Consider the following 27,501-nt stretch of genomic DNA (forward strand, 5'->3'; position numbering starts at 1 on the left):
TAAAAGTCTGCAGCCGTGACAAAATTCTGAGTTATCATAATAATTTTAGAAGCGAGCTTCTGGAGATCAGCTTTATTGTAGAACATTATGAATACAGTTAATCATGCCTGTTGAACACAATGGATCCAACTTTGCTGTGGGTCATAATCCTTAATCTGTCAAAGAATGTGCACAGTCACTTTACTCGTTCTACAGACATTATATTTAATATGGCTCAAATCAGTTTTATATGTACTGTATTGATTTTATACTGTTCATAAAATGCTGGTAATAGAAAATCTATTTCTATTGCTTTTCTTTGTGGGTCCAGGACCTTAATGTTAATATGATTTTGAAGGAAAAAGCTATTCAGTGACTCAATCTTGTAAAGTCCATTGGGGGGAATTTGCACATATATATTTGCATATATGTGTAGCTACAGAAATTTTAGAGGAATATAATTTAATTACATGAGTTAAATTGACCCTTGCTGTTTGGCTGGAGTTTGCTTGTACTTGTTATTTACTTGCAGATGTTTGGCCTTACATTGAATTCATAATGTATGTCCAGGTCTACTGGCTACAGATCTGTTGTCTTTGCATGTGAAGAACAAATAACTATTTGAAGAAGTTACATTTTTGTTCATAGTGTTCCCAGTTTGCACTTTATAAGTTCATATTTTCCAACCGTGAAGAATATTTAGCACTAGTATCTGAGAAATTGGGATAGAGAGGCTTAAATTTGCCAAGTCTTTTATTTATAGTCATTGTGCTCCTCATGCTGAACTATCCCTGTGTAAAGCAGAAGGGGAGACCTGTTGTCACACTGCACTGGTACCTCCTGTGTTACGGGCACAGCAAGGGACTGCCAGGGCCTCTGAGACAACATACAGCCACCTGGAGAAGTTTCAGACAGTACAAGCTGGTTAAAGGTTGATTCGGGTAATGGGAATAAGGAGTGGGGGCAGGTGCTGAATGAGCTACTTTGATAGTAGGTCTTGTGAGGATTTTTTTTAACGCAGTGAATTAATGACTTCGCTGTTAATAAGTAAGGTTTTTTGTTCTGTATATGATCCCCAACAAAAGCAAAAACTCCAGACAAAACCCATAAACCCCAGGCAAAAAATGCTCCATGCAGTATGACCAAGGATTGACCCTTGACTTCTGCGGGAGCTATCCGAACATAAGGTTTGTTTTTGGAAGCCAAGGATATATACCAAGAAGAATTTGGCCAGTGACTGAAGACTTTCTCTTCAGTACCTATAAAACATGATACTACAATTGTTTCCTAAATGTTATTAAGCTGTGCTGGCTTTCTGTACTTCTAAAACACATGTACAGGATGTGTCTAGTCGAATCCAGTCCAGAAAATATCAGTTAATAATGACAGCCATCCTCATAGTATAGCTTCATAACTGTTGAAGATGCGAACTGAGAACAGTCTAGAAGTATCACAGTGGATGATTTCTGTCCTGCAAACTCGGATGGAAGATACAACAATTAGTAATGTAAATGTCAGAAAAGAGTAGACTTGACAATTGCAAAACAAACCTTTGACACTGCATTAATGATAATGCATTCCATTCCAGTTCATGGTGAAGTAAAAGGAGTTGGTCTGGTAGATCAAATATGGCTTTCATTGCAAGACTGCGATAATGAAGGTGAGATGATAAAGCTATTCAGACTCCTAACCTATAAAGAGCAATGATTATATTGTTTTTATATATACTCCGTGAATTTGTGGAATTATTTCCTCTTAGAACTGGAGGTCTGGTGTCATTCTAACATACTGCACTTACTTTTGGTTTTACTTCCAGAATATATTTTTGTGTGTGTGTGTGTATGCAAAAAAACCACACACACACACACACACATACACACATTATACATATACACACATACGTACACACACACAAAATATGTATCAATCACATATTTGAGTATACACACACACATACGCATGTTTCGTGGTAAAATATATGCAGTCAAAATTGTGGAAAAACTAATGATGTATTTTAGGTTCCCCTATGAATCTGGGAAATTCCTTCTGTGTGAATGTCAGGGGGTTTGAACAGAGCTTAAAAAAATGATATTCTATTGAAATATTTGATAAACTGGGATGGACTAAATACTAGTATGAGAATGAAACTTGCTATATTGTTTTGCTCTTAGAAATCTGTTGTTGAACAGGACTTGGTAAGAATCCATTTGGTATAAGCAAATCCCAATATCATGTTTGGACTAGTGTCTTTAGACTAGTGTGTTTGGGCGGTGGGGTGGGGTTTGTTCACTAACATTTTCTCAGTCAACTTCTTTTCCAATCCAGGACTAAAATCACAAGAGCTCTCAAATACTTGTTGATTAATATGATTTTCAGAGAGAATATCAACAATTGCTTTCTGCTGTATTAACATTGTTTTATGGACCAAGTCTAAATAATTAGAATTGGCCAAATACCAGACTTTTCTGTCAAACATTAACAAAATACAATTATTTTGATTTTTTTTAACAGGTTGCATTAGTTCACATAACTGACTCACTCTTTCTGTTCCATTACATTTTAAGTAATCTGAAATAATTCAGTTCTGTATTATCGGTTAAGTGTTCTCCCTGGAGAGTGGGCCTAATGTGTGGTTTGTAAATACTGTATCGTTTCACTTGCTTCTGAGGCAAAGCACCTACCAACATTTGAAGCTATGGGTATACCAATAAAGCAGATGAGGCTAGGGTACATTCTCTGCGCTGAGGAGAAGGTATGGTTTTTGCACTTATGTTTAAAACTCTCTTCTCTCTCTTCCATCAGAGTGGCCTCTTCCTTATTGTGTGTGGTGAATAATCATAACCCATGCTGTCCTTTGAAACTTACCAGGACATTGTCTGGGAGAGTGCTGGTTAGCTTAACCCCAAATGATACCATGATTAATGTAGATGAAATAGTTGTATATTAAAAAAAAGAAAAAAAAGAAAGGGATGATCATGTGTCCTTACTCAGGCAATGATCAGGCATGTGGATGAAACTATTTATTCACTGAAAATGCAAGAGGATTTATAGTGACTATGAAGGCTGAAGACTCTGGGTTTCTTAGGTGGTGCTTTGGGCATATGTGGATAAATTGTTACCAAGTAAAGCATCCGCCCCTCTTACTTCCTCACTGTAACCTTAATATGGCTATAAGACCATTTTTTCAATGGAAATGGGGAAATTCAGGAAGCACATCTCAGCAATGCAGTGGGAATAACAGCAATAGCTCCATTCCTTTCCTGATTCTGCCCCTACAAAACTATTTGATGGAAATATCTTTGGGATTGCATTTCAAAGCTTGGTTAAGATGTATGGAAAGAAGGGAAAACTACTTCTATTGCTTTGCATACAGCTCAGAAAGTTATGTTTGTGGTACCTCAGTGGTGGCAGACAAGTAGGATCCAAACAAAATGTATAGCATACAGTGTGCCAAAACATGCGGATGAGGAGCCCAGCATCTCCCGTTGAGGGAATGCAGTTTCAAAGAAGAACATAGCCTTACTCAGTTATTGTGAATAGCCTTCTCTGGTTGTTATGGCAGTAAGCAGATGAACATGGTATCCATTATAGGCTTGTGTCTCTAATTTATTTCATGTTAATTAAGATTCTAATTACATTGTATCACTTAGTAAAACCGTTTACTTTCTCCCAGAAGAAAGTTGCTTAATCTTCAGACAAGACTTTTCAGCTGTAATTTAGATACAGCTAGTCTGTTAAATATGATATGCATTTAGTTCTGACAAAAAGGTGCAATAAAAGGTAACATTTTTAAATATAAAGAGTAGGAGATTCCCTTTTTCCCAAGACATGTTTGCAATACCTTTTTCCTTCTCCATTCCTTACTGTACATGTAAAGAGCATTCCTTTAAACTGAGATCCATTTTGTGCCCATGTGTCTATAAAACTGGGAACAGAAGAAAGCAAATCAAAGCCAGCCTGGAGTAAGTGCATTTTCCCTTAAAAATATTCTCCATCTCCTGTTTTTGGGAGGAATCACAGGGAGGTTCACAGACAAGCAGTGTCTTCAGTGTGATTCTAAGTTACTGCAGCACTTAGGAAGAGAAAAAAGTGCCTGGAGTCTTTGAAGAGGTGTGGGACGTGCATATATATACCTCAGTTTGCCTGCAGAATGTATGCCAGATGTTGGAATGGCTTTTTAGGCGTGTAAGTCTTGACCATGAGCTCCATGAGGAGATGCTCATTGGCCATACTACTCAGTAGAATTTATCCAGCACAGATCAGCTTTTTAAAGGAAGATCATTAATGATTTCTTTTTTTAAGGAAGATTTAAGCTGGAAGCATCTGAACAGTAATTGCTGTAAAGGAAGGTCATTGAGACTAATGAGGTAAAAAGAATAAATTGTTTTGCTAGAGGTAGTCAGTGATTAACATATGTGTCTTGTAAGAAATACTCAGGCTTCACAGATTCAAGGTAGAATGTCATTGAAAGGAAGCTGGATGTTCAGTAACAACATGAGGCCTGTGCTGATCAAAGGAATTGATATTATTGTAGGGCAATAGTTAGCAGAATAATCTTGTTATAAATGGATATATATGATACAGTTCCATGACTCTTCTTATTATACTAGAACAAGCAACTTTATTTCTCTAATTTCTATGTATAGCTTGGCTTACCAGTTTTAGTCAAAAAGGCCATATATGGAATATCTATTGATCTTTGGAAATAAACAAACTGAATTCTTGGTAGAGTTGGCTTTCAGTATTCAGGCAGAGAGAGACAGAACAGTTTCCAAGTTGACAGTGATTCTGTTTTTTAAAAGAGTTGAGACATAATTATGCTATGTCCTTCATGTGCTCTGATCTTTTTGTGGCTGTAAACTGATGCTTGTCAAAAGTGCATCTGTGTAGTAGCATTTCTGTATTTTACATGCATACTGATGAGTATATTAAAAATAAATGCTACGGATGTCATAAGGTAAACAGCCTTTTTTCTTAACTGCTTTGACTTTTCAAGGACTTGCTGGAAGCTTTGAGAAAATGTGCCTTGAAATACTGATTGATCTCTCAAGGTTGAAGTGTTTCATGAAAAGGAACCGTGGAATAACCTGCAGATGTCTAGGTTTTAAAATATGTGTGCAGATAGTAATTGTCACAACCTTCTCTGTGAACTGGGCTTCCTATTAATGTGTGTTTGCTGTGGTTCCATAGGAGCTGCTGTTTCTGCAAAATTTCTGAGTCTGACCAGTTGCTTACTCACACGCTCTTTTTACTTTAACCTGTCCCTAAATTAGAAACTGTGCAAAATATACCCACTGACTATCTCTGAGAGCTGGTAGTTTGAGCTTAAGGTTTTAATGTCCTTGACTCTCACTAATCAATAGCAAGCAGAGCAAGTACAGCATCAGCAGCAGTATTGTAAAAGGAAACGTCTGTTGGATATTGTGCTGGAAGACGAGAGGGTAATGACTCTCCTTAAGAAAGATGCAATATAGTCTCCTTAAGAGTGCTGAGCACAATTTTTTCATTTTCTGCTAGTTGCTTGGAAAATGAATGCATCTTCCAAAGTATCAGCCTAGGGAATAAAATAAATACCCCAAATTACACCAAGGAAAAACAGATTATGGTATTAAATGTTCATTGTTGGCAGTGTAGGAGACAGTTAGCCCAAACATTTTTGGTCTCTGAAATGCTGAGTAGACAGGCCAAGTTTTACTATCTCATGATCCTGACTCATTTTACACTGAGAACAGCTTTATAGGGTCCTTTACTAAAGTACATAGAATTCTGTTTGACCCCCTTCCTATTTTTATGAACTTGTGAATCAATGAACGAAACCATTAAATAGATTGAATGCTGCCTGCAACACTAATGTTAATGGCTCCAATTTTATTAAGCCCATTCGGAAATCTCATACAGGTGGCAGCATCCATAAAATGATAAACTATTTATCTGTATCTGTGGAGCATAAATTTAAACAGTAGAAGAAATACTAATAATATTGGAAGAGCATTCTTTATAAAATACTGCAATATTTTGAAGAACTAGAAAGGAAAGTATAAACTCTAAGTTTTGTTTTACAGTAATTAGTCCTCAGGTCAATATATTGTATTGTGTACTGCCTTCTGAGTATAGTACGTAGCTAGAGCAAGTAAGAGAGTCAAGACTCTTCATCTTCATGTGCAAGAAGACAGGATGGATTTTTAACCTTTTTCTGGTCTTAGTTTGTACAATTTCTAAGTAAATTCAGTCCCTGGAAAATCTGATCTGGAAAGAGAAGCTAATGTGAAATTCAGATCCAGATTCTTCTGGGAATTCCTGGCCTGTAATAAGGTAGAGTATGTCCAAGTCTCTGTGTTTAGGTCTTAGGTTTTCGTTTCTTTGCTTTTCTATCCGAGCTTCTATCTTTAGTTAAAAAACAATATATGCTTTTATCATCAGAACTTTTAAGGACATTGATGAAAAATATCATCCTAGTAGCTCACGAAATGTAAAGAATATTTTTTTTTTTTAAAAAAAAAAAGTTACGTTTAATGGTTAGGTTGCAAAGGTGCTCTGATCCATGCAGAATCTTGAAGAAAAAGGATAGTTTTCTTCAGACAGCTCTATCTTCTGCAGCTGTGTAGGCATTGCTCTAATGAAACAGGACATTCTTCTTCTTTTCGCAGTAAACATTCTCCAGAAGCCTATTCAGGAGCCTCTCCTTGTTTTTCAATAAAAATGAGGTGTCATTTTGTCCTCATTTTGCTGCGTCATTAGCCAGCACTGCTGTTTGAAGCAGTGGCTTAGGACCAAGAAGCAAACTAGGAATGGATTATTTCATTTAATTTTCTACTTAAAATCAGAAACTGACAAATTTGGTAAAAATATCTTTTCAGGTAATGCAGTTGCATCTTTCTTCTCTTTACTTTCCTCCTTTCCCCTCAGCAGTTTGAACTTTCTCCATATACATCATTGTTCATTTAGAAGAGCTTACAGATACATGTCATGTTATGCTTGATTGCCTCTAAGCTGGAAAAAATAAAAATGTAAGTTGAATTTTGTTTCAAAATACTGTGTGTGGATCAGAGCACCAAGTAACACTGTTTAGAATAAACCATATGTGCTTGGTGAAGAGAGAAAGCATAACAAGTTGTAACATCTTAGGAACTTTTAATTGCACAGCATTTACTTTGCTTATGCTTTCCTCGAATACTTGGATTTACATATGCGATCTCTGAATTTATGCAACTCTTCAGACATTTAGAAACATATTTGAAGAGAAGAATGTGAGCATATGAAAACTTAAGCTCTGAATTCAGTTAGGTCATCATTACAGGAATCTTTTATTTGGTCTGGCAGGGCTGAGATCAGGTTTGAAATGACCAAGAGTGTTCACTAATTTTTGCAGAAGTCATGGGAATATATTGTTTCATATACTGTTGGATTAAAAATGTTCTTGGACAACTAAAGTTTATCTTCTTACTTTGCAATAATGTTCAGAAGACAATCATGTTGTAACAGTTTCCATGGTGAATGACTTACATGAAGGCTTGCAGGAGCATGGGCTGTGAGTAGTGGCATGCTGGAGGTTGGCTGGGACTGGTAGAAATGGAGCCCATGGGTGTGTAGCCATCCGCACACCAGTGATGCTTCCAAATCTGGTAATGAAATGCATTAGGTCTTATGATTCCATTAACTACTCGGACTCTGAGTGCCAGTACGAGGAGAAAAAAATTAACTTATTCACAAATGAGAAGGATATTATTTATGATAGGCTCAAAGGAATTGATCTTAAAGGCATTTTATCCAGCTACTAATGACAATAAAACCTTAGGAAGTGGCACATATGCTATGTGAGGTACAGGTCTGCAAAGCTCATGAGATAGCCATGATGGTACTTCCAGAAAGTCAGTTGTAGGATTGAAATAAAACCCTCAATACTGACTCAAATGGATCCATGTTAATAATGTAATTCATCTTATACCCATGTAGCATTCTCTCTTTGGGGCAACAGCATTTGTATGCAAATTTGATGTTCCAAAAATAAATATTATAACCATTTTGCAATACATTATTTTAAGACTAATAATGAATCCAATATTCAGTTTAAAACTCTCTGAATGAGGAGCTGATACTGGAACTAAAGTACCAGCATGTTTTATTTTAAACTACTTTATATTTTCTTTATTGTCTTGGAGACATTTGCATCTGAGAGAGACAGATACATAGTGTTCCCTTAAAGGATGAATGAAGTTTTGTCATTCCTTGAACAGGGAAGATAGATGGCTTTTTTTCTCTCTTCCACTTTTATTTTAAGTTTTTTGTTTTTATTCTTCAGAGTTCTTTCTTCTGCAAGTGTGAGTGGCAGCTTACATAACAGCAATTTGGGGGAGAGTTTTTTGGCTCTTTTTTTTTTTTTTTTTTTTTTTTTTTGTTATACTAAACTCAGAATCCAGTGCCCCGGCAGCAGCTTGAGCCAAAACAGATTTTTGCCTCGACCTACTTAACAAACTCTTTTTGAACTCTGAGAAATAGTTCAAGAGCTTGGCAGTTAGGCCATGTCAAATCACCTTCTAACTACCCACTGCCCATAATATTTTGCCTATATTAGCTCAATTACTCCAAGTAGTCAGAGAGCTATTGCACAGATTAAGTCCAGATTGCCTGCTCATTAGCAGGTTTGTCGCTTAAAAAAAAAAAAAAAAAAAAAAAAAAAACAAAAAACAAAAAACAAAAAACTTGGAACCATTTTTTTTTAAAAAAAATGTTCCTATTCAGGGTTTGTGTCTTTATATTTCAGCCCTTCTTCTTTGCTCCATTTCGCCTTTCCCCTCTCAAAGCTCCCCCCACCCATGGTAATTCTTCTGTATTTGCATTTGTGTCCTTTTCTTTTTTATGACTTCACCTGGTTGCTTTCGATGTTTCAGTGAATCAAGTCAATACCTTTTTTGTTTTGCTTTCTTTTCTACCTCAAAAAACCACTTCATTTCAGTCTTCACGGAACGCTTCATTAAACACAAAACAAGCCTATTTTTTGTCAGGGAACACATAAGAAAAACAAAAGAAATAAGCCTGTTGTATAAAGTTGGAGGAATACACCTCTTTCCTTGAGAGTAATGGTTTGGGCGCTCGGAAGGTCTCTAACGCCTTGGATATGAGTCCTAACCACTTGGGCATTTAGTAGAAGTACAGCAGCTCTGCTGTTTGTGAATTGGCCTTTAAGATTTGGAAGCCAATGAAAAATATTCATTGAAATTTGACCTGAAATTTCCAGATTTTGAAGTAGAGTTTAACTACACTTACGGTAAATTAACCAGTTGCTGAAAAAAGTTCCACCGGTCACACTGTTTGTGGCTGGGGAAGAAAAAACATTTCTGCTGTGAGGAATGCCCTGTCACTTTTGGCCCTGTGTTACAACTGAATAGCTATGATTGGATTTTTGTGCACTTTAAATAATGTGTGAATCCAATTTAGACTGTTAAACCTTTTCCCTTTAAGAGATGCCTTTATGGTGATTAATTCCTGTGTCTTCAACAGGACTTGTACGACTGCTCTGTGGGTTTGTTGACTCTTGCAGGCTTTTCAGGTCAGGGTCCTAGGCCTGGTTCTTCTTTACTGATTTTGGACACTGCAGCTGACTACCAGAGTTAGCTAGTATACATGCTGATGTAACTAAGAATATAAGCAGATGTATGGTCTACTTGTATTTTGCATAATGCTGGATACTGAGTAATAGTTCATCAATTAATAACTTACCAAATGAAAATTCAGAAGTAACTTTAAACACAGCATTTTGGTGTCACAGTGATTTCACCAGAACAGGTAAGATACAAATTCCATGACCAGAAAGCTTTCACCTACAATAATTTCCCTTAGTGTTAAAAATGTGGTGTAGATATGTGTGTTTATGGAGAAAAAAAAAAAGTGTGTATGTGTGTATTTTATATATATATATATGTATATATAACTATTACATAGTCATATATATGTACACATGTGTGTATGTATGTGCGTATGTAAATGTATACACATACATACACACATATACCCACATATATACATATATATGTATGACTCACAGATTTAACAACACAGAAACCCACAGAGTGAGTCTGAATGGCCTAGCAAATTTGAAGGAAAGGTTGCAACCATGCAGTAGCTTTAAATGTTAGAATACCAAAAACCTTATGATAATTCCCTTTCTCCCTCTGACCCCTAACTTCCATCATCCTTCATTGAATTACCTAGGAGATAATGATTAAGCACAGACATACAGTGAAAATACTGCAGAAAAGCCTGGAAAAGCCTGTCACCTTTGTATAACCTGTAGAAACAGATCCTCAACTCTGTCAGATGGTTTGCAGCAGGTATAGATGATCATAAAGGTCAGAACATTTTACAAGTGTGCATTTTTTTTAACGTTATAGTAGACTTTTAGGGCTGTAATACTAATATTCCATGTGATGATGTGGATTTTCAGTGATAAAGTTTTGAATTCCCCCACTAGGAATTTCATGTTCCTCCGATGTGGCAAAACTTTATTAGTTCTATTTAAGATCTCAATGTATGTGAGAGGAAGTAGTATAGCTAACATGGGCCAGAATGATCTAAGCTGCAGTAAAAGCACAGATTCCAAAAATAATGTAGTATTCCTTACAAGTTCTGAAGATACTCATCGCTACATGTGGATATGACCTTACAAAACGTATCTCCTAAATGTCAGTCAACTTAGAGCCTTTACCTCCAGTAAAAACAGTCCCTGTGCAGAAGCCTGGCAGTTCTAAAATGATACATGCTTGCACTGATACTGTGTCTTTGTCTGTGGATTAGTCAAGTCTGTTTTTGTTGGCATCTTACTTTAAATCCTACCAATCGTTTCAGAGAAAAGGAATTTTGCCCACACCCTTTTGGAAATGTGCAGTGGCTCAAAACGAGCATGTTCAGTTTCTGAATGTGCCATCACCTCTTTCCAAGGTGGAAGTACAAAGAGTGCCTCAAGCTTAAAACCAGCAAGAAAATGCAATGTAAATGAATTAGTCATTGTTACTTAATTACTTTTAGTCACATTCAACTTCTAAAACTGATAGCAAAATTCCCCTTGACTTAAGGCGAATCAGGATTTAGCCCTGTATCTTGGGTTGTTCCGAGTGATGTGAAATGTAGATAAACTTTCAGTTCTCCACAAGCTTTCTGAACTTAATGAAGCAAGGTTAAAACAAACAGAACTGCTGATGAAGTTTATGTTTGCAGGAAAATAGTACAACTCACTTTTTTTTTTCTTCAACTGTCATTAGAACAAGTAATGGTGACTGTCAACAATGATGTACATAATAACTCAGCTGCATCAGATAACAACAGACTGGGTAAGATAATGCTGTTCTAGGAAGTATGATTTAAAGTCAGATAGTTGGATTTAATCCAGGGCCAGACATAGTTTTCTTTAAAGCTGTTAGCCTTAAACAGCTAGGTAGCATCCAAGGGATGGGTTTATGTGTTTTCCTCTTCGTCTAAAACAGAACATGACCTGGGACTTTTGCTTGTGTTTTAATATGTCATTACCTTTAAGTTGTTGATTTTTAAGTTCCTGTTGATATTTGGAAACAATCAATTAATTTTAAGGCAATTAGATGTCATTTCCCCCAATTCTACTTTTTTTGTGCCCTTGCAAAGTCATTTAATGACATTAAGGGCAGCAATCTGTTTGGAGCAGGCAGAGGGGATTATACACACAGATCTAAAGTAATTGCAGAGGAACTTAGTGTTGCATTTACAATAATTTGGTGATATAGCTGGGTTTCCTTCGCTTAGTGGATGGAACAGGGCAAGGAGAGAGAACTTGATTGTGTGCTCAGGCTTGTTTTCTGTAGGCTTTTGCACAAGGCAGCGTGCCTGGCTGCTGTTCTCCTGCCCAGCAAAATATAGCCTCTGGTTAGAGAATACTAGATATATTGCTTTACAGCTCAATATGAATATTTTCATATGTTAAAGAAGAATGACGTGCCTTATACATTTTTAATTAATGAAAACCTTGGCCACAACATAGAGCTAATGTTATCTTTTTTGTAAAATCATGTGTAGTTTTTATTTAACTTTTAATGTATGCTTAAAACGCACTTTATGTTTATATATGTGATTGTCAAGCATTCATTTGTGATTGGTCGTTTGTATTAATTTGTCTTTGAATTTTTTTTTAAAGCATGATTTCTCATATTTCATTTTGTTTCTTTTAGGTTTTGTTTTATTTCATAAGATCCCACTGGATGGGTAAATGAAATAAGGAAAAGATGAGAGAGGGGCTGTTGAGCTTGTTTGTGGAAGCTGTGTGCTGCACACTAGGGAGTGGACAGTGTTCTTACCCAGAAGTGCCACCTCCCTTGGACTTCTCTGTTAGACATTGATTGTGTTTGGAGAATTCTAGAAGTACATGCAAATCAGTAGCTGTTTTTGCAACAGCAGGGCAAAGCTAGCCCTGAGGCAGCTATAAAACTCAAGAAAGTCCGGAAATAAGCTATCACACTCTCTTCCTATCACCTTATTCTTACTGTGTCCTCAAAATGATATTGAGATGGAATTATGTCACATTGTTTCCTCTGTCAATTTTTCCTGTTTGAGCTTAACTGGAAAAATGTTGGTTTTTATAAATAATATTTATCAAAGGTGAACTGCAAAGTTGCTTTTACTTTATTCAGTTACTCTCTCTGCAAAACTCTTCCACATATGCTTAATTTAGTGTGTGTGTAGTCCCACTTATTTCAGAGAGAATGCTCACATACCAAATTCTTGCATGTTGTCAGGTTATGGCCTTAACTCCTAAAGCAGTAAATTTCAGACCTGACCCTGCAAATTTTATTTATGTATGTGGTTCCACTGACTTTACAGGGAATATTATGGAGAGTATGAATGTGTGCGTAGAGGAGGCAATACTGTGCATTAGCGCTTTTGGGTTTTGGACCAGTGCCATTGCTTCAGTGCCATGCATGAAGTGAGACTGTGCTTATTCGATATAGTCCTTTAGGTTTGGGTAAGTGTACAAGCCTTTAGTAGGCTGGAATGCTGAGTCTGAGCCAAGAGCAAGAATAACAAACTCTACTGTTGGTCTTTCAGATTATATACTTACACTTAAGGCACACTTAACTGTTCAGAGAGGAGTACTGTAATGAGTAAAGAAAAGCAAAAACATAAGCATTTTACAAGAACAGAGACTACATTTAGACATCAGGTTAGAGATTCATTTTTATGCTATTTAGCTATCGTGTCTGGAGTATTATTTGATCTTTTCAATTTAGAAATTACAAGAAAGACTTTTTTTTTTGGTTTAACTGAAAATTAGTTACAAAGGCTACTGGCAAAAGACTGAGATAAACATATGTCTTTTTATGAATTTTGATTAGCTTTCTGAGATTTGATTTGATTTTAATTCTTTACAATAACATTTAGTAAAAAAAGAGAGAAAATGCTTTGTTCCTTCTGTGATTTCTTTTAATTGTTTTTGCTTTTCAATTTCAGCTATTTTCACTCTTCCACTGAAGTATTCTCTTGTTCTTGCTGCAGTCTTTTTCAGTACACACCATCTTTCTCTTTCTAAAGTACCGTATATTGTGTCTTTGTTTATTCCTATCCTTTTTTATTATTTCTTCATAAACTTACTCTCTCTTTGCCTTTTGAGAATAGTAGCCCCTGACTTTTTACTTACATTCTTCACAGTCTCTCTCACATCCAAGCTTTTTCTTCCTGCTGTGCTTAAGTTTTGGGGAATCTCCTTATTAGTCAAGAAACATGTCCACATTTGCATTCTTCTGGGCCTATGTAGTGAGATATTTCTTTTCTATGTCACCAGTTCGGGAAGGGAAGCTGCAATTGCTTCTTCCCTTCTCCAAAATCTGTCCCAAAGATACGTTTTCCTCTCGACATTAAAGAAGAGGGCAGAGTTGGAAGTCTAGTGGTGTCCTAGGAATAGTGGTGTCCTTGGTCACCCTGTACATACTGCGGTGACTTGAGCAGGGATGGCAGCAATTAAGGATATCCATCATAGTCCCTGTTTGAAGTAGATGTCAACAAGTGTTCTGCTGTTCCTCAGGAAAATATTAAGAATGTCTGCCTTTCTTTCTCCCTAAGTCTATGTGGAAATGTTCTTATTTTACAGATATACTAACTTTCTTTTCTCCTTACTGATTCCCTTTTAACTTCCTTTTAATTTTTTTCTCAGACTTCTTGCTTCCCCCCCGCCCCGTTTAAGTGATACTGAGCTGATTTTAAATCAATAATGTATTATTTACATCAGCGATATTTGAACTAAATTCAGTGGAGTTGCATTAAGCATAAACTGGTCAAAGAACAGAGCTTGACCCAGTAGCCCAGATTCCAGGTTTAAGTTATGCTGGGACAAAGTCAGCATATTTCAGTTATATAGTCACAAATAACTGCCAAATAAATGAGGTGAGAATCTGACCCCTTTTCTTTTGGCAGGGAAAAGACAAACTTACAGAGTTGGAATTTGGCAGGTGATTTTTGAAGTATTTCATTTTTTAAAAGATTGTTTTTTTGATTCATAATATTTATGTGCACACAAATGTGCACAGTTATTGATTTGGGATCTTACACTTTTTTAATAACTTATTTTGTAGCACTTTGCAGTTCATCTTTCAGGTATAGGAGTAGGTTTGATGTTCAAATATTCCAGCATGTACTGACACAGTATTTTGGATTTTATGTAATCATGGAAGTAACTTTAATAAATCACAACTGATTTATACCACACTGAAATATATATATTTATATATATATTTAGTAGAATATCCTTCTTACGTATCTTGTACTGTATCTTTTATATTAGTCATTCAGTGCACTATTACTTGATGCAGATATTCACAGAACCTTATGGATTACAGCACATGATTTGTTACTAATTATGTCTTAATGCAGATGTTTAACGCTTGATGGAAAAAGACAACATACTCCTAAAATGTTTTCTTTTCAGTATGTGGACAGAGCCTCTTAAAGCTAAGGAGAGCTAAATTTTTAATGTGGAAATTGTAGCTCCGGCTAGCTCCTGTTTTTCAGCTTGATTGTAAACGATGCTGCTTGTAACTGTGGAGAGTCTGATCTGCCCGAATGCTGTTGGTTTACAAAGGGCTCAGCTAATTACCAAATTCCTCACCTCTTTAAAATAAAGTGAGACTCAAACTAAGAATTGTGCAGGAACCATTAACGTGGCAAAATTTGCTGAATGTCCAGGATTTGATACTAAAAAGCTTTTATATTGTTTTGCTCAGCAATAAAAAAGTCTATGAAATGTTTAAAGGCAGAGGTCTTTTGTTTTTTTGTTGTTATTTTTAAGTTTGCCAGACAAAAAACTAAAATAAAGACATATTTCAGGTATTCCCATAGAAGGGGTTTATTTATATGCTAGAATTGACTTTAAATTGAAGTTCAATGTACTTGCAGAACAGCTGAGATTAGCAGTTGGGCAGTTTGACAGGCTGGTGAGGTGAGTGACCTGAGTGGAAGAGCCACAGGGGTGAGTCTTGGTGTGTGGTGCCAGGATGTATTCAGGTCTCTTAAATAATCCTGTTCCTGCTAAATCTGGTGGAACTTTGACCATGGGCCAGGTCTGTGTGGCAGGTAGCGGTGTCACCACAAGGCAGGCCACCAGCCCGTGTCCTGCTGGTTGCAGGCTCTTCCTGTGGAGAGGTCTTGGGGCCAACCTCTTTTCTGGCAAGAGCCTTGGGAGCACGCTGCTGGGGCAGGTGACGGCTGCTGTGACACATTTGCATGGCAACAGTGGTGTCTGAGTACTTCAGCCCACGCAAGGAGCTCCCCAAGCTTTCCCCCACCCCAGTACCAGCAGGATCTCTCCCATACAGCAGTGAAGAAAACCATTCATTTCAGTGGGAGCAAGAGCCTTTGGGGTAGTAGATGTTGCCAAGAAAATCTGTGAACAACTAGTTGGAAACAATTCCACTTCAGATGTTTCTTGTAGGACTTGTTTGCTTTTTGACTGTGAGTGGAAGCACTAAAAAACCACATTTCTTTCCTATGGTGCAGACCCTCTCTAAAAACAGTTTTTCAAAGATTAAAAGGCTTATGGGAATTTGCCATTTAGGAATGACATACACTTCCTACTGCCTCTGCCCACAACAGCATTCATGCAACAGTCCAGTGTGTAAGAGGCCCTTCACACCACCATCCATGACACGCTGACTGTTAATTGTCAGCATGAAGGTCAGTGCTTGACTGCAGCTGTTCAGATGTTTGAAAACTTGCAAATGGCTTGTAAAGTTGGAGATTGTTATCAAACAAATAAAAAAATGCTTCCTTCCTGGCACCTTTTTTAATTTAGACCTTCTTTTTTCTGTTGCATATTTAATATTTGCAATAATTTGAAAGTTGCATACAATTTGGGGGAGTGAAGTATTTTGTTCAAGTTAATTTCAAGAGGAAACCTAAAAGCTTATCTGAAATTTCTTCCTTTTCTAGTAATTTCTTCTTCCTCATAGTCCTCTGGCTTCTTCTCATCTTTCAAAATTTCGGTCATTTGTCTTTCTTTCTCTTCTGCTGTTTAGAGGGTCTAACATCCTCCTTCCTGATGTTCTGTAAGCTCTCTTTCTCACAGAATACAAATGTGCATTTCGAAGATTTTACCTGGTCTCTGAATACCCTTTGGAAAGGCTTTGCTGTGGTTCTGGGGTGGCAGCACTGCCATTTCTAGTATATAACGCAGGCCCACGTTGTGGCGGTTTAACCATCAGACCTTTGCAGCAAGAGTTCATGGACAGTTGGAAGTGTTGCAGCCTATAAATACAGCATTATAGGGAGCAGAGAGAGGATTGGCACTGTGTATTGGCACTGGACACGTTTCACTGCCCATCTCATTGCCCTGCTTCTGTGGAAATACGTGTGCCCAAATTTTGAAGGTGACTTCTATTTCTGGTTTCCTTTTGCGCGTTCAGATACAATCTGCTGTGAAAGCAGAAGTACATTCACTAAGTGGAAGAGATACAGATGTTTAGTTATACAAGTGTGTAAGCTGAACGATCAGATTTGTATAGAAGAGGTGGCAGTCTTTCACTCAAACCTCAAAGTTAACTGGAAGATACTCATATTTGTACAAGATTAATCTTTATTTTGGAAATTTAGCCATTCATCAAAAAATATAGATTGAAAGAGTCTATATGAGGGTATATATTTCTTTGATATGGACATGCAATCTCCTTTTAATGTTAATAACAGCTGATGGCATCCTTCTGGGATTATATATATTTTTGCAGCTGCAAGGAATAAGTGTGATGGATAAACACGTGTCCTGGCCTGGAGCAGAGTCACAGGCAGGGCTGAGCCCAACTGCTTTCATTTCAAAGAGGGCAATCCCCTGTAGTCCCTAGAGGCAGCAACTCACAGCAGTGTTACTAAGCACATTATGGCTCAATTTTAAATGAAAGACTCGCCTGCTCAGATACACATTTTAACTGTAGCTTCTTTCCTTGGCTGGAATGACAAAAACCACCATACAGGATTTCAGAGAATTATCTGATCTTCAAGAAAGTAGTGGATGAAGTCATGGCCTTTCTGTGATGGTTTTGATTTTTTTTTTCCTTGATGTGAGTAGTGTAGGGCTCACTCCCTGGGCACGTCCACAAAACAGAAGAAGAAATCCCCATCTCTCCCTCCAGAATGTTTTTAGCACAGCTATTGCACTGGTATTACTGGATTTACTAGTGTTGGAACAGAGCTGAGCTGCCTTGCCACTAAGCAAACTTGAGACAACAGGCTTCTGTAAATGCACTTGAAATGTCTTCCTCTGCCATTCAGCGCCCTGCCTTTTGCTGTTTCTCAACTAAGTTTCAGCTTAAAAACGTGGAGAGGGCCATTTTGTTGGTATCAAAGTACAGAACTTGGAAACTCTGTATTAAAGTCTGTTTTTTTCACATGTTGAAAACATGCACCAAATGATAGCATGAAAATTCATTCTAACGTACTACCCTTAAAAAAAGAGAGGAAAAAGAAAAGGATTTGCTGTAATCCATCAGCAGGCTGTGTATCTTAGATCTCTCTGTCCGCTGTAGCTTTTCCTGTTGGAACTGTTTCTTGAAAATAGTAGACAATCCTAGTTTTTATTTCCAAATACTGCCATAACAGTTTGGACAATATATACTTAAAAACAAGTGTACTTGATGAACTTATTTTTAACAAGACAATAAAGTTTTATAATTCATTATCATTGTGTCTTCCACTCTCTGTAAATCATTCATGTCTGGTATTTCATTAGTAATGTGTAGTGTATTGGAAAATATGTAGATCTTGGAGTACTTCACCTGCTATTCATTGTTATAAATGTATCTATTGTTGCTTTTATTTAATAGCAAACAGTTAGACTTAACTCCTTGATTATAATTTTATATCATCTTAAAAGGTTTACTCTGTTTAACTTCTCCTTGCTCCTCCCAGCCCATCCCCAACAAAAACTTTCGGAGTAAATTTTCTATTTAATTTAACTAATATGTGTTTTGCATGTGCATTCAATCAGGTATGTGTTTATCCTGGTCAAATGATTACTAGTTGAACTCCTTCCATAAGATAGCAAGATTTACATTTGAGGGCATGCTTCATCTCCTCAGAGCTTTAAGTAGAAAAGAGTTGATAGTTGGATACTAGGGCTGGTTATGTTGGTTTTCCAAACTGTTTTGAGGGAACATCCATGCTGTGGTCTGAGGGTCTGTTTTGTTTTGGAAACTTTGTTTGGTGGGCTGGACCATCTGGGTTTTTTGAAGAACCTAATGAAATTATCGATGTTGAAACAGTTATGCTGCAGCTTCAGCCTAAATTTTTTTTTCACCTCCTTTTTGCTAGGGCATGCCTTCTTTTCCCATGGAGTTGATTGCTGTATTTGGAATCTAGCAGATGTGGATATTGCATATATGCATATATGTTTTCTTTCTTGTTTTTTCTCTTCTGAGAGAACAGAACCTCTCTGAGGATTTAAGCAAATCTGCTTTATATGCCCATTGGGAACTTATAATTTTTCATATATTTGGCACAGTTGTGATGTCACATAGCATATTTGGCACAGATACTTTTTTAATCTCTTCTGTAAAATGTGCTATTGATAATAATTTTTGAGGATCTTCAGCTTATAAAAGAAACAAGCTTAGAAAGGAAATAAGAATATAAGGAGAACTTCAAAAAAGCTTTCAACATGACTTAAGATAAATTATAATATTGATTAAACTGATAGACAGCAACTGTTTTAAACAAAGTATTCAAGAAATATAAAATATTTGTGGACATGCATTACAAAGTAGAAGACTATGGAAAATGGGACATATAGGATATTTTTTGGAGAGCCAGAAGTGTTTTGCATTGAATACTTTAATATAGGATTTGCAGTCTGAACAGAAGTTTAAGGCAAGAATAAGGAAAAAAAAAAGAAACTGAGTAAAGACATTGCCCGTGAAATTAAGAAGCAAAAAATATAAAAACTAATAGAGATTTAAAATGTTCTTGATTTTAGTATTCCAAACCAGTGTAAAAAAGCAACAAACGGTTCACTTTTGAATAAAAATGAACCTGTAGAAGTAAAGCCTTTATTTTTTTCCTTTTTAAAGAGAAGGATAAGTACAAATAGCACAGGAATTTATTTCTTGAGAAATTGTGTTTGGTATTTCCATCCAATTTCTTCATTAACATACTACAAGAGTAAAAAGTTAATTTCATAGGTCACTTTAAGATTCAGTTCCTATTTTAAGTGTAAAATGAATAAATATCACCTTTTGGATAAAATGGTTGATGTTTCTTCCTATATTATGTTTGTAATCAGGTTCTAAAACAAAAACATGAGGCACAAAATCCGCAGGTCTTTGGATATTGTGGTTCATGAGGACAGTTGCAAAAAATCACAAAATTCTGATTACTGATATTCAGATAATTCTAATGAAAGACCTTATTGGCAATATATTTTATCTATAAAAAGCAATTATAGTCTGCAGGTCTCTAAATAAAATGTTTTGTAGGTAGTTTGTGGAAATGGACAGGTATTTTAGATAAAAATAGTAATTCTTAGTTTGGCTTCCATGCTACCATGCAGAGCTTTGGGACTTTAATCATCAGAGAAGAGTTAGCAGTGAAGGAGCCAGAGTATCAGTTAGGCCTGTTAACAGATGATGGAGTTTCAGCTAAAATAATCACTGCAAAACATAAAATTGCAGTTCAGAGTCTGTGGCAACTGAAGAAAGCAGGTAACAAGAAAAGTATACTTGAAAGAGAAGAAAAATGAATTTGGATTAGAGTTCTTGTGTGGTGCACAAAAGGGCCTGCCTTTGGCATGAATAGCTTGTTTGCTTGGTAACTGAAAAACAATAACTTAAAATCATTTTCTTTGTTCCCTTTATGCCATTTGCTTCTCTACTGTAGCTTGAGAATTCATAGTTCATTCCCACAGTCTGTAGTCTGTGCTATTGTTATGCCTTGAGTTTTCATTGTGGCAGACTTCAGGTATTTTTCCTCATATACGTGACAAGTGTAATAAGTAAAATCCCAAATGATAGCTTGAAGTGCCTTAAAATATAACTTTGGCAGTGTCTTTTTTGTACCTGTATTTGCTTTTGCCACATGAAAGTGCCATGCTATTTACACATCCAAAAGAAGCAGAGGATTCAACAGGATGTTTTAGCAATGATGCCTTCCCAGAGGAGCTGATAAGCAAAATGGAAATATGTGAATGTGTATTGGGAACTAAGTATTGATGACATGACAGATGGCATTTCCTCCAAAACTTTTTTAATAGCTAGTATTAGATTTGGGAAGGAAGAGAACAGAAATGAGTGAAACTCTTTGAGGCTAGATGGGCAACTAACTATTGCAGCTTCTTGATGACTAGTGTTGTCTCGCTGAAGAGTAACCACCCACCCCCTTTCCCATGGAAGGGTTTTAGCACAATTACACTGCACATAGCACTGAAGGTAATGATGACTCAGTTTTGATGCTTCATCCTTGTCTCAGGGGACACAGTCAAATAAAACGGCTAGTACTATATAAAACTTTGCCCAAGGGCTGTGTAGTTCTTCAGTTCAATGTCAGGCCATGCTGAGTTTTCATAATGCCTTTACTCCAGTAGACATCCTGGGATAGACCTTGCTGTCTAAAACAGGATTCCTCTTACTGTTTCTAAAGATGTGTGGTACAGAAACTCTTTCTCTGTTTCCTGATGAGATCTTGCTTGAGGCTGAGGTCAGAGTGCATCAGTTACCTCACACCTTCCTGCTCTAGATGATCCAAAGTGATATGGTCTATATGGTTAACCCCATCTGAAATTCACAGTGGAATTGTAGCTAATGAAGGCATAGAGTCTTCTCTATACCTTACCAAGAAGAGGCACTTCTTGAGAAAATCTCAGAGCTACATGTACCCATACAGATAACTATGAACATTAGAACAAAATGTACAGTCTTGATAAGTCTATATTTTGCAGAATAAAAACATTTACATGAGAATTCGTTTTCATTCAGAATTTAAAAATCAGTATGTATCTCTCTAAATATGAGGGACAAAATTAAAAGCCTGAGGGAAAAACAAATTTAATTTCTTCATGGTTGACCCTATTCTGATTTTCTTTTAATATCAGCTAATTACATGGCAGCAAAAGGAAGGTATTTCCTCTCTTAGTTATATCTTTTATAAACCAGAAATAATTTCCTGGCAATCCGGGGTGATGACTCTGTGCAGTAACAGTGGTGTCTCACCTGTCTTGGTGAAATCCATCTTCTGGGTAGCAACTAGCCCAGTGGTGTCTTAGATCCTGATGGAGTTTATAAAGGCTTCTGCCATATAAGCATTAAATCTGTTATTATTAAATTATCAGTATGTGTGATGTTTTTTAAGTATAGCCTAGATCATGGACTCCACATTAGTTTACTTAAGAAAATATGTATCAAAAACAGGTAAGTTCACTGTGAATTACCTGAATATTTCCTTCTTGAAATAACCTCTAAACATGTCAGGTATGGTTTTTGAAGCAGAATGCTTTGAGGCCAGCTTTCTGCTTGTAATGTAGTATTAAAAAATATCTTTTTGCGATACGTCATCATTGGTTTACCCTTGAGAGTTGGCACAGTCTCTCCAGGTAAAGAATCACTTTTTAGCACTCTTAATTATTGTGCTGTGCCATGAGCCTCTTGAAGACAACGGGAAAGATTTATCATAACTGTTTTTCCTTTCTAAAGACAGCACCAACTTTCCATTACGGCTGTTTCATCATACTTTGTTGGAGTCCAAATATATGTATAAACCTGTTGCTATTGAAGTAGAATACACTGAGGTCCAGGTGAAGTCATTACCTCTAGTCTGGAGGTGATGGCATTGGGTCCGAGAGATCATGCTCCTACCTGTAGAGCTCCAGCATTTTCTTTTACTCCTAGGTTCTGATCCGAACTTCGCCCAAGCTGAGAGTGCCAGTAACTGCTGATGATTTGTAGATAGCCCGCATGCTAGCAGTTTCATCAGTGATTGCCAGGGCACAGCTAGTCATGCCACAAAAGGCCAACCTTTGGCAGACTGAGTAGAGAGGATGAGGATTGATGGCACAGAGACTGAGTTATCCTGTCATCGCTCTAATTACAAAGGATTTGATTGCGTCTAGGAGGAAAGAGGAAATTCAGAAAGACTTCAGAGGCCTCCTCCTTCCCCCCACCACTTGGAGGCACACAGGCCTTGCTTCAGGTGCCATAAATCAGGCTACTGTAAGATTTATTTGTTTAATACAGAATATAAATGTAACTTTAAATCACTGCCTCCCTAAGGAATTGCATCTGCATGTTGCAGGATGCAAAGAGCCTGTTCAGATGCTTGCCTGGCTCACGCAGTTACACCAGAGCCCTGGCCAGCACAGCGCTGTGTCCCCCATAAAATAAATTAGGTGCGTTTATTCATCTGAGATTTTTGTCATCAGTGCCATTACTGACACAAGAAATTGTGCTTGTGTGTTGGTCCTGCCTGAAGTCACATCTTTCTCTTAGTCAAGTAATTTTCTCTGCTTCAGGAGTCTGATGAGGGCTGTTTGCTTGTTTAAATTGTCCCTGAATAATAATTAGCTGCTTTTATTTAGCTGCTTTTATTTAACAACCTGAAACTTTTTGTTGTTGCTACCTACAGATCAGAACTGCCTCTGCACAACTCATGATTTTTCCCATATCTTTCTCTTATATTGCATTTATGTTTGTGCCATGTGACAGTAAAATGCTAACAAAGCAATCTGTCCAGCAGTGAATATCTGCAAACCAGTAGAGACTGAGAAAGGTATGAGTCAGATCCTTCAACCAATTCACATCAGACTAACTTAAATATTTTCCTTTCTTAAGTACTATTTTGCCCAGCTATTCAGGAATGGTGAATCTTAAAGCTTAAAATTCATTCTCTGTGAACACTTGTAGGAGTAAACAGCTTAAGTCTTGCCAGACATCTAACACAAAAGGGAAATGCCAACAAAATGAAGCAATTTAATTTTAATTTCAAAACTCTAAGGCTTTTGTGGCATTTAATCCATGATAGCCAGACTCTGTATAGGATTTGTGTTTATCTGTAGTTTTGCTTTTTCTATGAAACAGTCCCTTAGGATTGCGTAGGTGTAAGATTGTGCTATATATTACAGTTATACATGTGTTACTGATAGTGAATAAAGTAATATCATTTTTTTACTACTAGCATTGAGTAAATTTATATATGATACCTACTTTCAAACTTGCCTTTGAACCCAATTTAGTGATTTTAATTCAACAAGACTAATTTATTTTAAATGCAGGGCCTCAATATTCTGGTGTCTGATTTAGTAGTATATAGATCTTTATTTTGCAAGTTATGGTGCTTGCTAAGTATATATTTTAATTAAGCATTTTAAGACATATGCCTGAGTATGAATATTAATTAATTTTTTTAGCAATAATTGCTTGGCCATTTGAAATCAGATTGGTTCCAGATGGCATTACTGGTGATATAAAATGGTAGAAATCTATTATAATATTATTCTTGAAATTAACTTTTTCTTTAAAAATGACGTGTAATGAGTTCCTATGTTATTCTTACTTCCTCATGAAAATTTAAATGGATGAATTAACATCTTATGAGTTACTTTGTAGCCCAGACTTTAATTTTTCCATCAGTATGCACACTGCTTGGATAATTGAGCTATTGTATCTTCGTTATTTGGTTTTATTACCACACCACGAAAACATGGGGAACTGGTTGGTAAAGTAAGAATTGTTGATAGTGTCTTCTCAAGCCAAATTCTAAAACCTCTGGGAAGATGTACTGGAGAACAAAAACTTCTCAACCACTCAGTTGACGAACTGTACATTTTTAAAATGCATTTTTGTATCCTTCAAAGGTTGTCTGAGCTGAGCAGAGGGAACAGCATGACCCAAGGGCCCTGAGGCAGCGTGAGGTCCTTTCCTGCTGAGCCTGGGATGTCCCGAGGGTTTCCCAGCTCCTCCACTTGCCTGTCAGGCCCTGCCTCCCTCACAGAAGCCCAGGGAGGTGGTTGTGCCATTGCTGCTGGCCACCAGCTCTTTCCCGGGATGCCTGATAGGTGCAGAAACTTCCAAAAGCAACGTGTTCCCAGGCAGACTCCTGACGCTGTAGGGGCATGGGTCGCGTGGATGGCTGTGGTGGGTTTTTGCAGTGGTAAGGTTGTGGCACTTTCTCTGAACAGGGCGGTTTTGCAAGGATCCAGGCTTGTTTCTTTGCTCCTTCTCTCCTTCTTTCTGGACCCTGAGGAGGAGAAGGGAAGGGCAGCAGTGCAGGAGGAGCTGGCTCCCAGCACAGCGATAGGAGTGCTCCAGCGCTTCCATCCCTCTGCTGAAAGCCCCTTTGACTGCATCAGTGAAAGATCAGAGTCCTACTGATTTTAATGGCCCCAGCAGCTCTGTTACAGCAACCTAGCTAGTTTGCTTTTATATCTCTGGTAGCGTGCAGCAAATTGTCACGTTTTTAATCCTCTTCTTGGCAAACTCCCACTGACTTCAGTGGGAATTTCACTTGAGCATGACCAGAGTCAGAATTTTCAGGTTTTGGTGCTATATTAATTTCTCAGCAAGAAAGAGAAATGGATTTTATAGATTTTTGGTTAACCATTAGGAAGACATGAAACTGTCAATCTCTATAACATAGTGATACAAATATGGGCAATTACCTTTTTGACATTGCCTCTTGGGAATGATACAGATACTTTAACCCATTCCTAACATAATTCATATGCAGCCATATATTAGGAATACTGGCTTTCAATGACAGAACTAAGTGCCACAGCAAGACAAGACTTCATTTGCCCAAAAGGATGTCATCATTCTTAATACAAAGACAACAGGTTTGATTCCACTGTCATTCATAGTGATTTTGCACCATTGTGAACTTAATAAATTAGTCTCAGCTGACATTCAGACAAAAAGAATTAGACGGTCACTGTTGCTCTTTCACTTTTTTTGTTCATAGAATATCATGATTCATATTTGGTTTCACTCTTTTACCCCATCCCCAAATTTAATTTTATTTGCATTTGTGATGAACTAGCTAGTTGGGGCTTAGCATATTACTTTGGCTTAAAAAATAAAAGCCCTGAAAATCCTTATCTTATAGAATGAGTAAGCTGTAGAAAAAACTTCAGAGAAAATGTGTCTTTTCTATACTGTAAAAATGAAAAATTTTTGGTTTATTGCAATTGTTGTATGAATATGTTCACCCCAGACTAGTAAGTACTAATTGACTGTGTTCCTGCACTGAAGTCTGATACTTGGATGTAATCCGTGTAATACTGATGTGCAGGAAGTAACAGAGTGCATTTCTTCTGCAGGTGGCAAGTGCATATATCTGCCTTTTGCAGTTTAATCCTCTGAGACCCATTTGTATGCGACTGTTGCAGGCTCCAATTCTGAATCCCATTCAGTGTGAAAGAGGACTGTGGCTGTGTACAGTTTATTTTGTTTTGCAGTCTGAAGACAAGAAGATTGTTTTTGCAGATCAACTCAGAGTACACTAATTAGGAAAGTTTATACAGTCTTCTGCTTTAGTCAGTGCCAATGTTCTGCATGTGATCATTAGTTCAGATACGAAGCCATTATATGCTGCCTTATAATACTGGCCAGGAATAAGGCCATATAAGCAACTTCTTTTAGCAGTTCCTTTTTGAGAGTATTTGGATTTCCATCTAGATATGTTCTGATAAATCTGTTGCTAAGAAACAGATGACTTAATTTTTGGTAAAAGAGGAAGTGACAGTGCAAATGAGTGTCACCTAAAATAATTGAGAGTAACAAGTACTAATGCTATTTTATGGTAACATATAAATTAGAGCATCACAGGATGCCATGCTTGGAGTTGTGACCTGTACTAAGTGTTGTGTAAGGTGGCAGAAAGTTGCAGTTCATGTCTCCAAAGAGTTGAGATATCTAGGGAGATGTTAGAAAATGAGACAGTTGTCAAAACAGGAGAAGTGGTCAAGAGAGAAATGATTTAGGAGGAAGAGGTAAAACTCTTCAAGGAGTTGAGGGGCCACATCAGAAAAAAAGTCAATGGAGATTTTTTGTGAAAAGTTTCTGGCAATGTAGAAGTTATTTATGCAAATATTTCATGCAGCATCTTGAAGAGACATTGCTTTATGTAGAGCCCTGCGGAACGGTAACAATAATGCTTCCACTATGTCAGCAAAACTTCCTTATTAAGTTTGCGACTGGTTTTATTATAAATGCATCCATTTTCAAATATACTGTAGCAAAACTGCCAGATCTTGGTTTGTAGCATAGCTGCCTTCAGGATAGTTGACCTACCTGGTGTGGTGCAGGCAGCTTTCTGCGTAGGCCACAGAGACAATTTCAAACAAAGCTGGCAGAGGAGAGATGCTGGAGGGAATTGGAAGGAGATGAGGCAGGAAAGAGAAGGTGGCAGCAAACAGCAGGAGAAGACCAACATCTAGAGATGAGTCAGCCAACTTGTGGAGCTAATCTCATAGTCTAGGTGATACTGCTGGGGCAGACTGAAATTTGAAGTGATGCCGTTCTATCCATGGGTGCCCTTTGCTTTGCTACAGTAATTTTTAGGTCTGCATTTGAGGAGGGTTTTGAGTATTTGAATCTTCATTGCTTTAGGACTTGTGCTTGAGGAAAATGTGTGCTGTTCTGAGGCAATTCCACATCTTTGATCTGATGTTGTATTTGCAGGGGTATTTTTCTAAGCAGTCCATTCAGCTCACTTCCTTCTCCTAAGCTGAATTATTTTTTAAACAGTGTCCTGAAAGATCTAGTTGAGTATAATTCTAAAAAAGACCTATTAAAATATTAAAACAAAGCAGTTACCTTACTTTTCTGTATGATTTCTTATAAATGAATATAGCATCCACTGGATGCTAGAGTGAGCCTGCTGTTAAGGCTGCTCAGTGTCAGAGAAAAATGGTCAGATGTTTCTCCTGAATTTCCCATGGCACATGATTGCTAAGCACCAAGAATGTTTTCAGAAGACTGTCTTTTGCAGGGTGGTGAGGATTTCTGGTCAGGGACTAGGGCTCCATTCAGAGGCCGAAGAGAGGTA

General features: G+C 37.2%; 1 protein-coding gene across 5 annotated transcripts in view; it reads left to right on the plus strand.

Moving 5' to 3' along the window:
• NTRK2 (neurotrophic receptor tyrosine kinase 2) overlaps nt 1–27,501 on the plus strand; it is a 199,462-nt gene that overhangs the window by 75,516 nt on the left and 96,445 nt on the right. The window contains exons 12-14 of one of the 5 annotated variants that reach the window (XM_062599005.1): nt 1,568–1,639; nt 11,235–11,303; nt 12,171–15,240. The exons of 2 other annotated variants lie outside the window; for them this stretch is intronic. In XM_062599005.1, coding sequence (XP_062454989.1) covers nt 1,568–1,639; nt 11,235–11,303; nt 12,171–12,208 — 179 coding nt within the window. In that variant the 3' untranslated portion in view covers nt 12,209–15,240. Of the gene's footprint in view, nt 1–1,567; nt 1,640–11,234; nt 11,304–12,170; nt 15,241–27,501 lie in introns of those variants that run through there. 2 more of the 5 variants (XM_062599006.1, XM_062599007.1) reach the window with 2 other exon arrangements.

This window comes from Rhea pennata, chromosome Z (genome assembly GCF_028389875.1).
Source record: "Rhea pennata isolate bPtePen1 chromosome Z, bPtePen1.pri, whole genome shotgun sequence".
NCBI classification, from domain to species: Eukaryota; Metazoa; Chordata; class Aves; order Rheiformes; family Rheidae; genus Rhea; species Rhea pennata.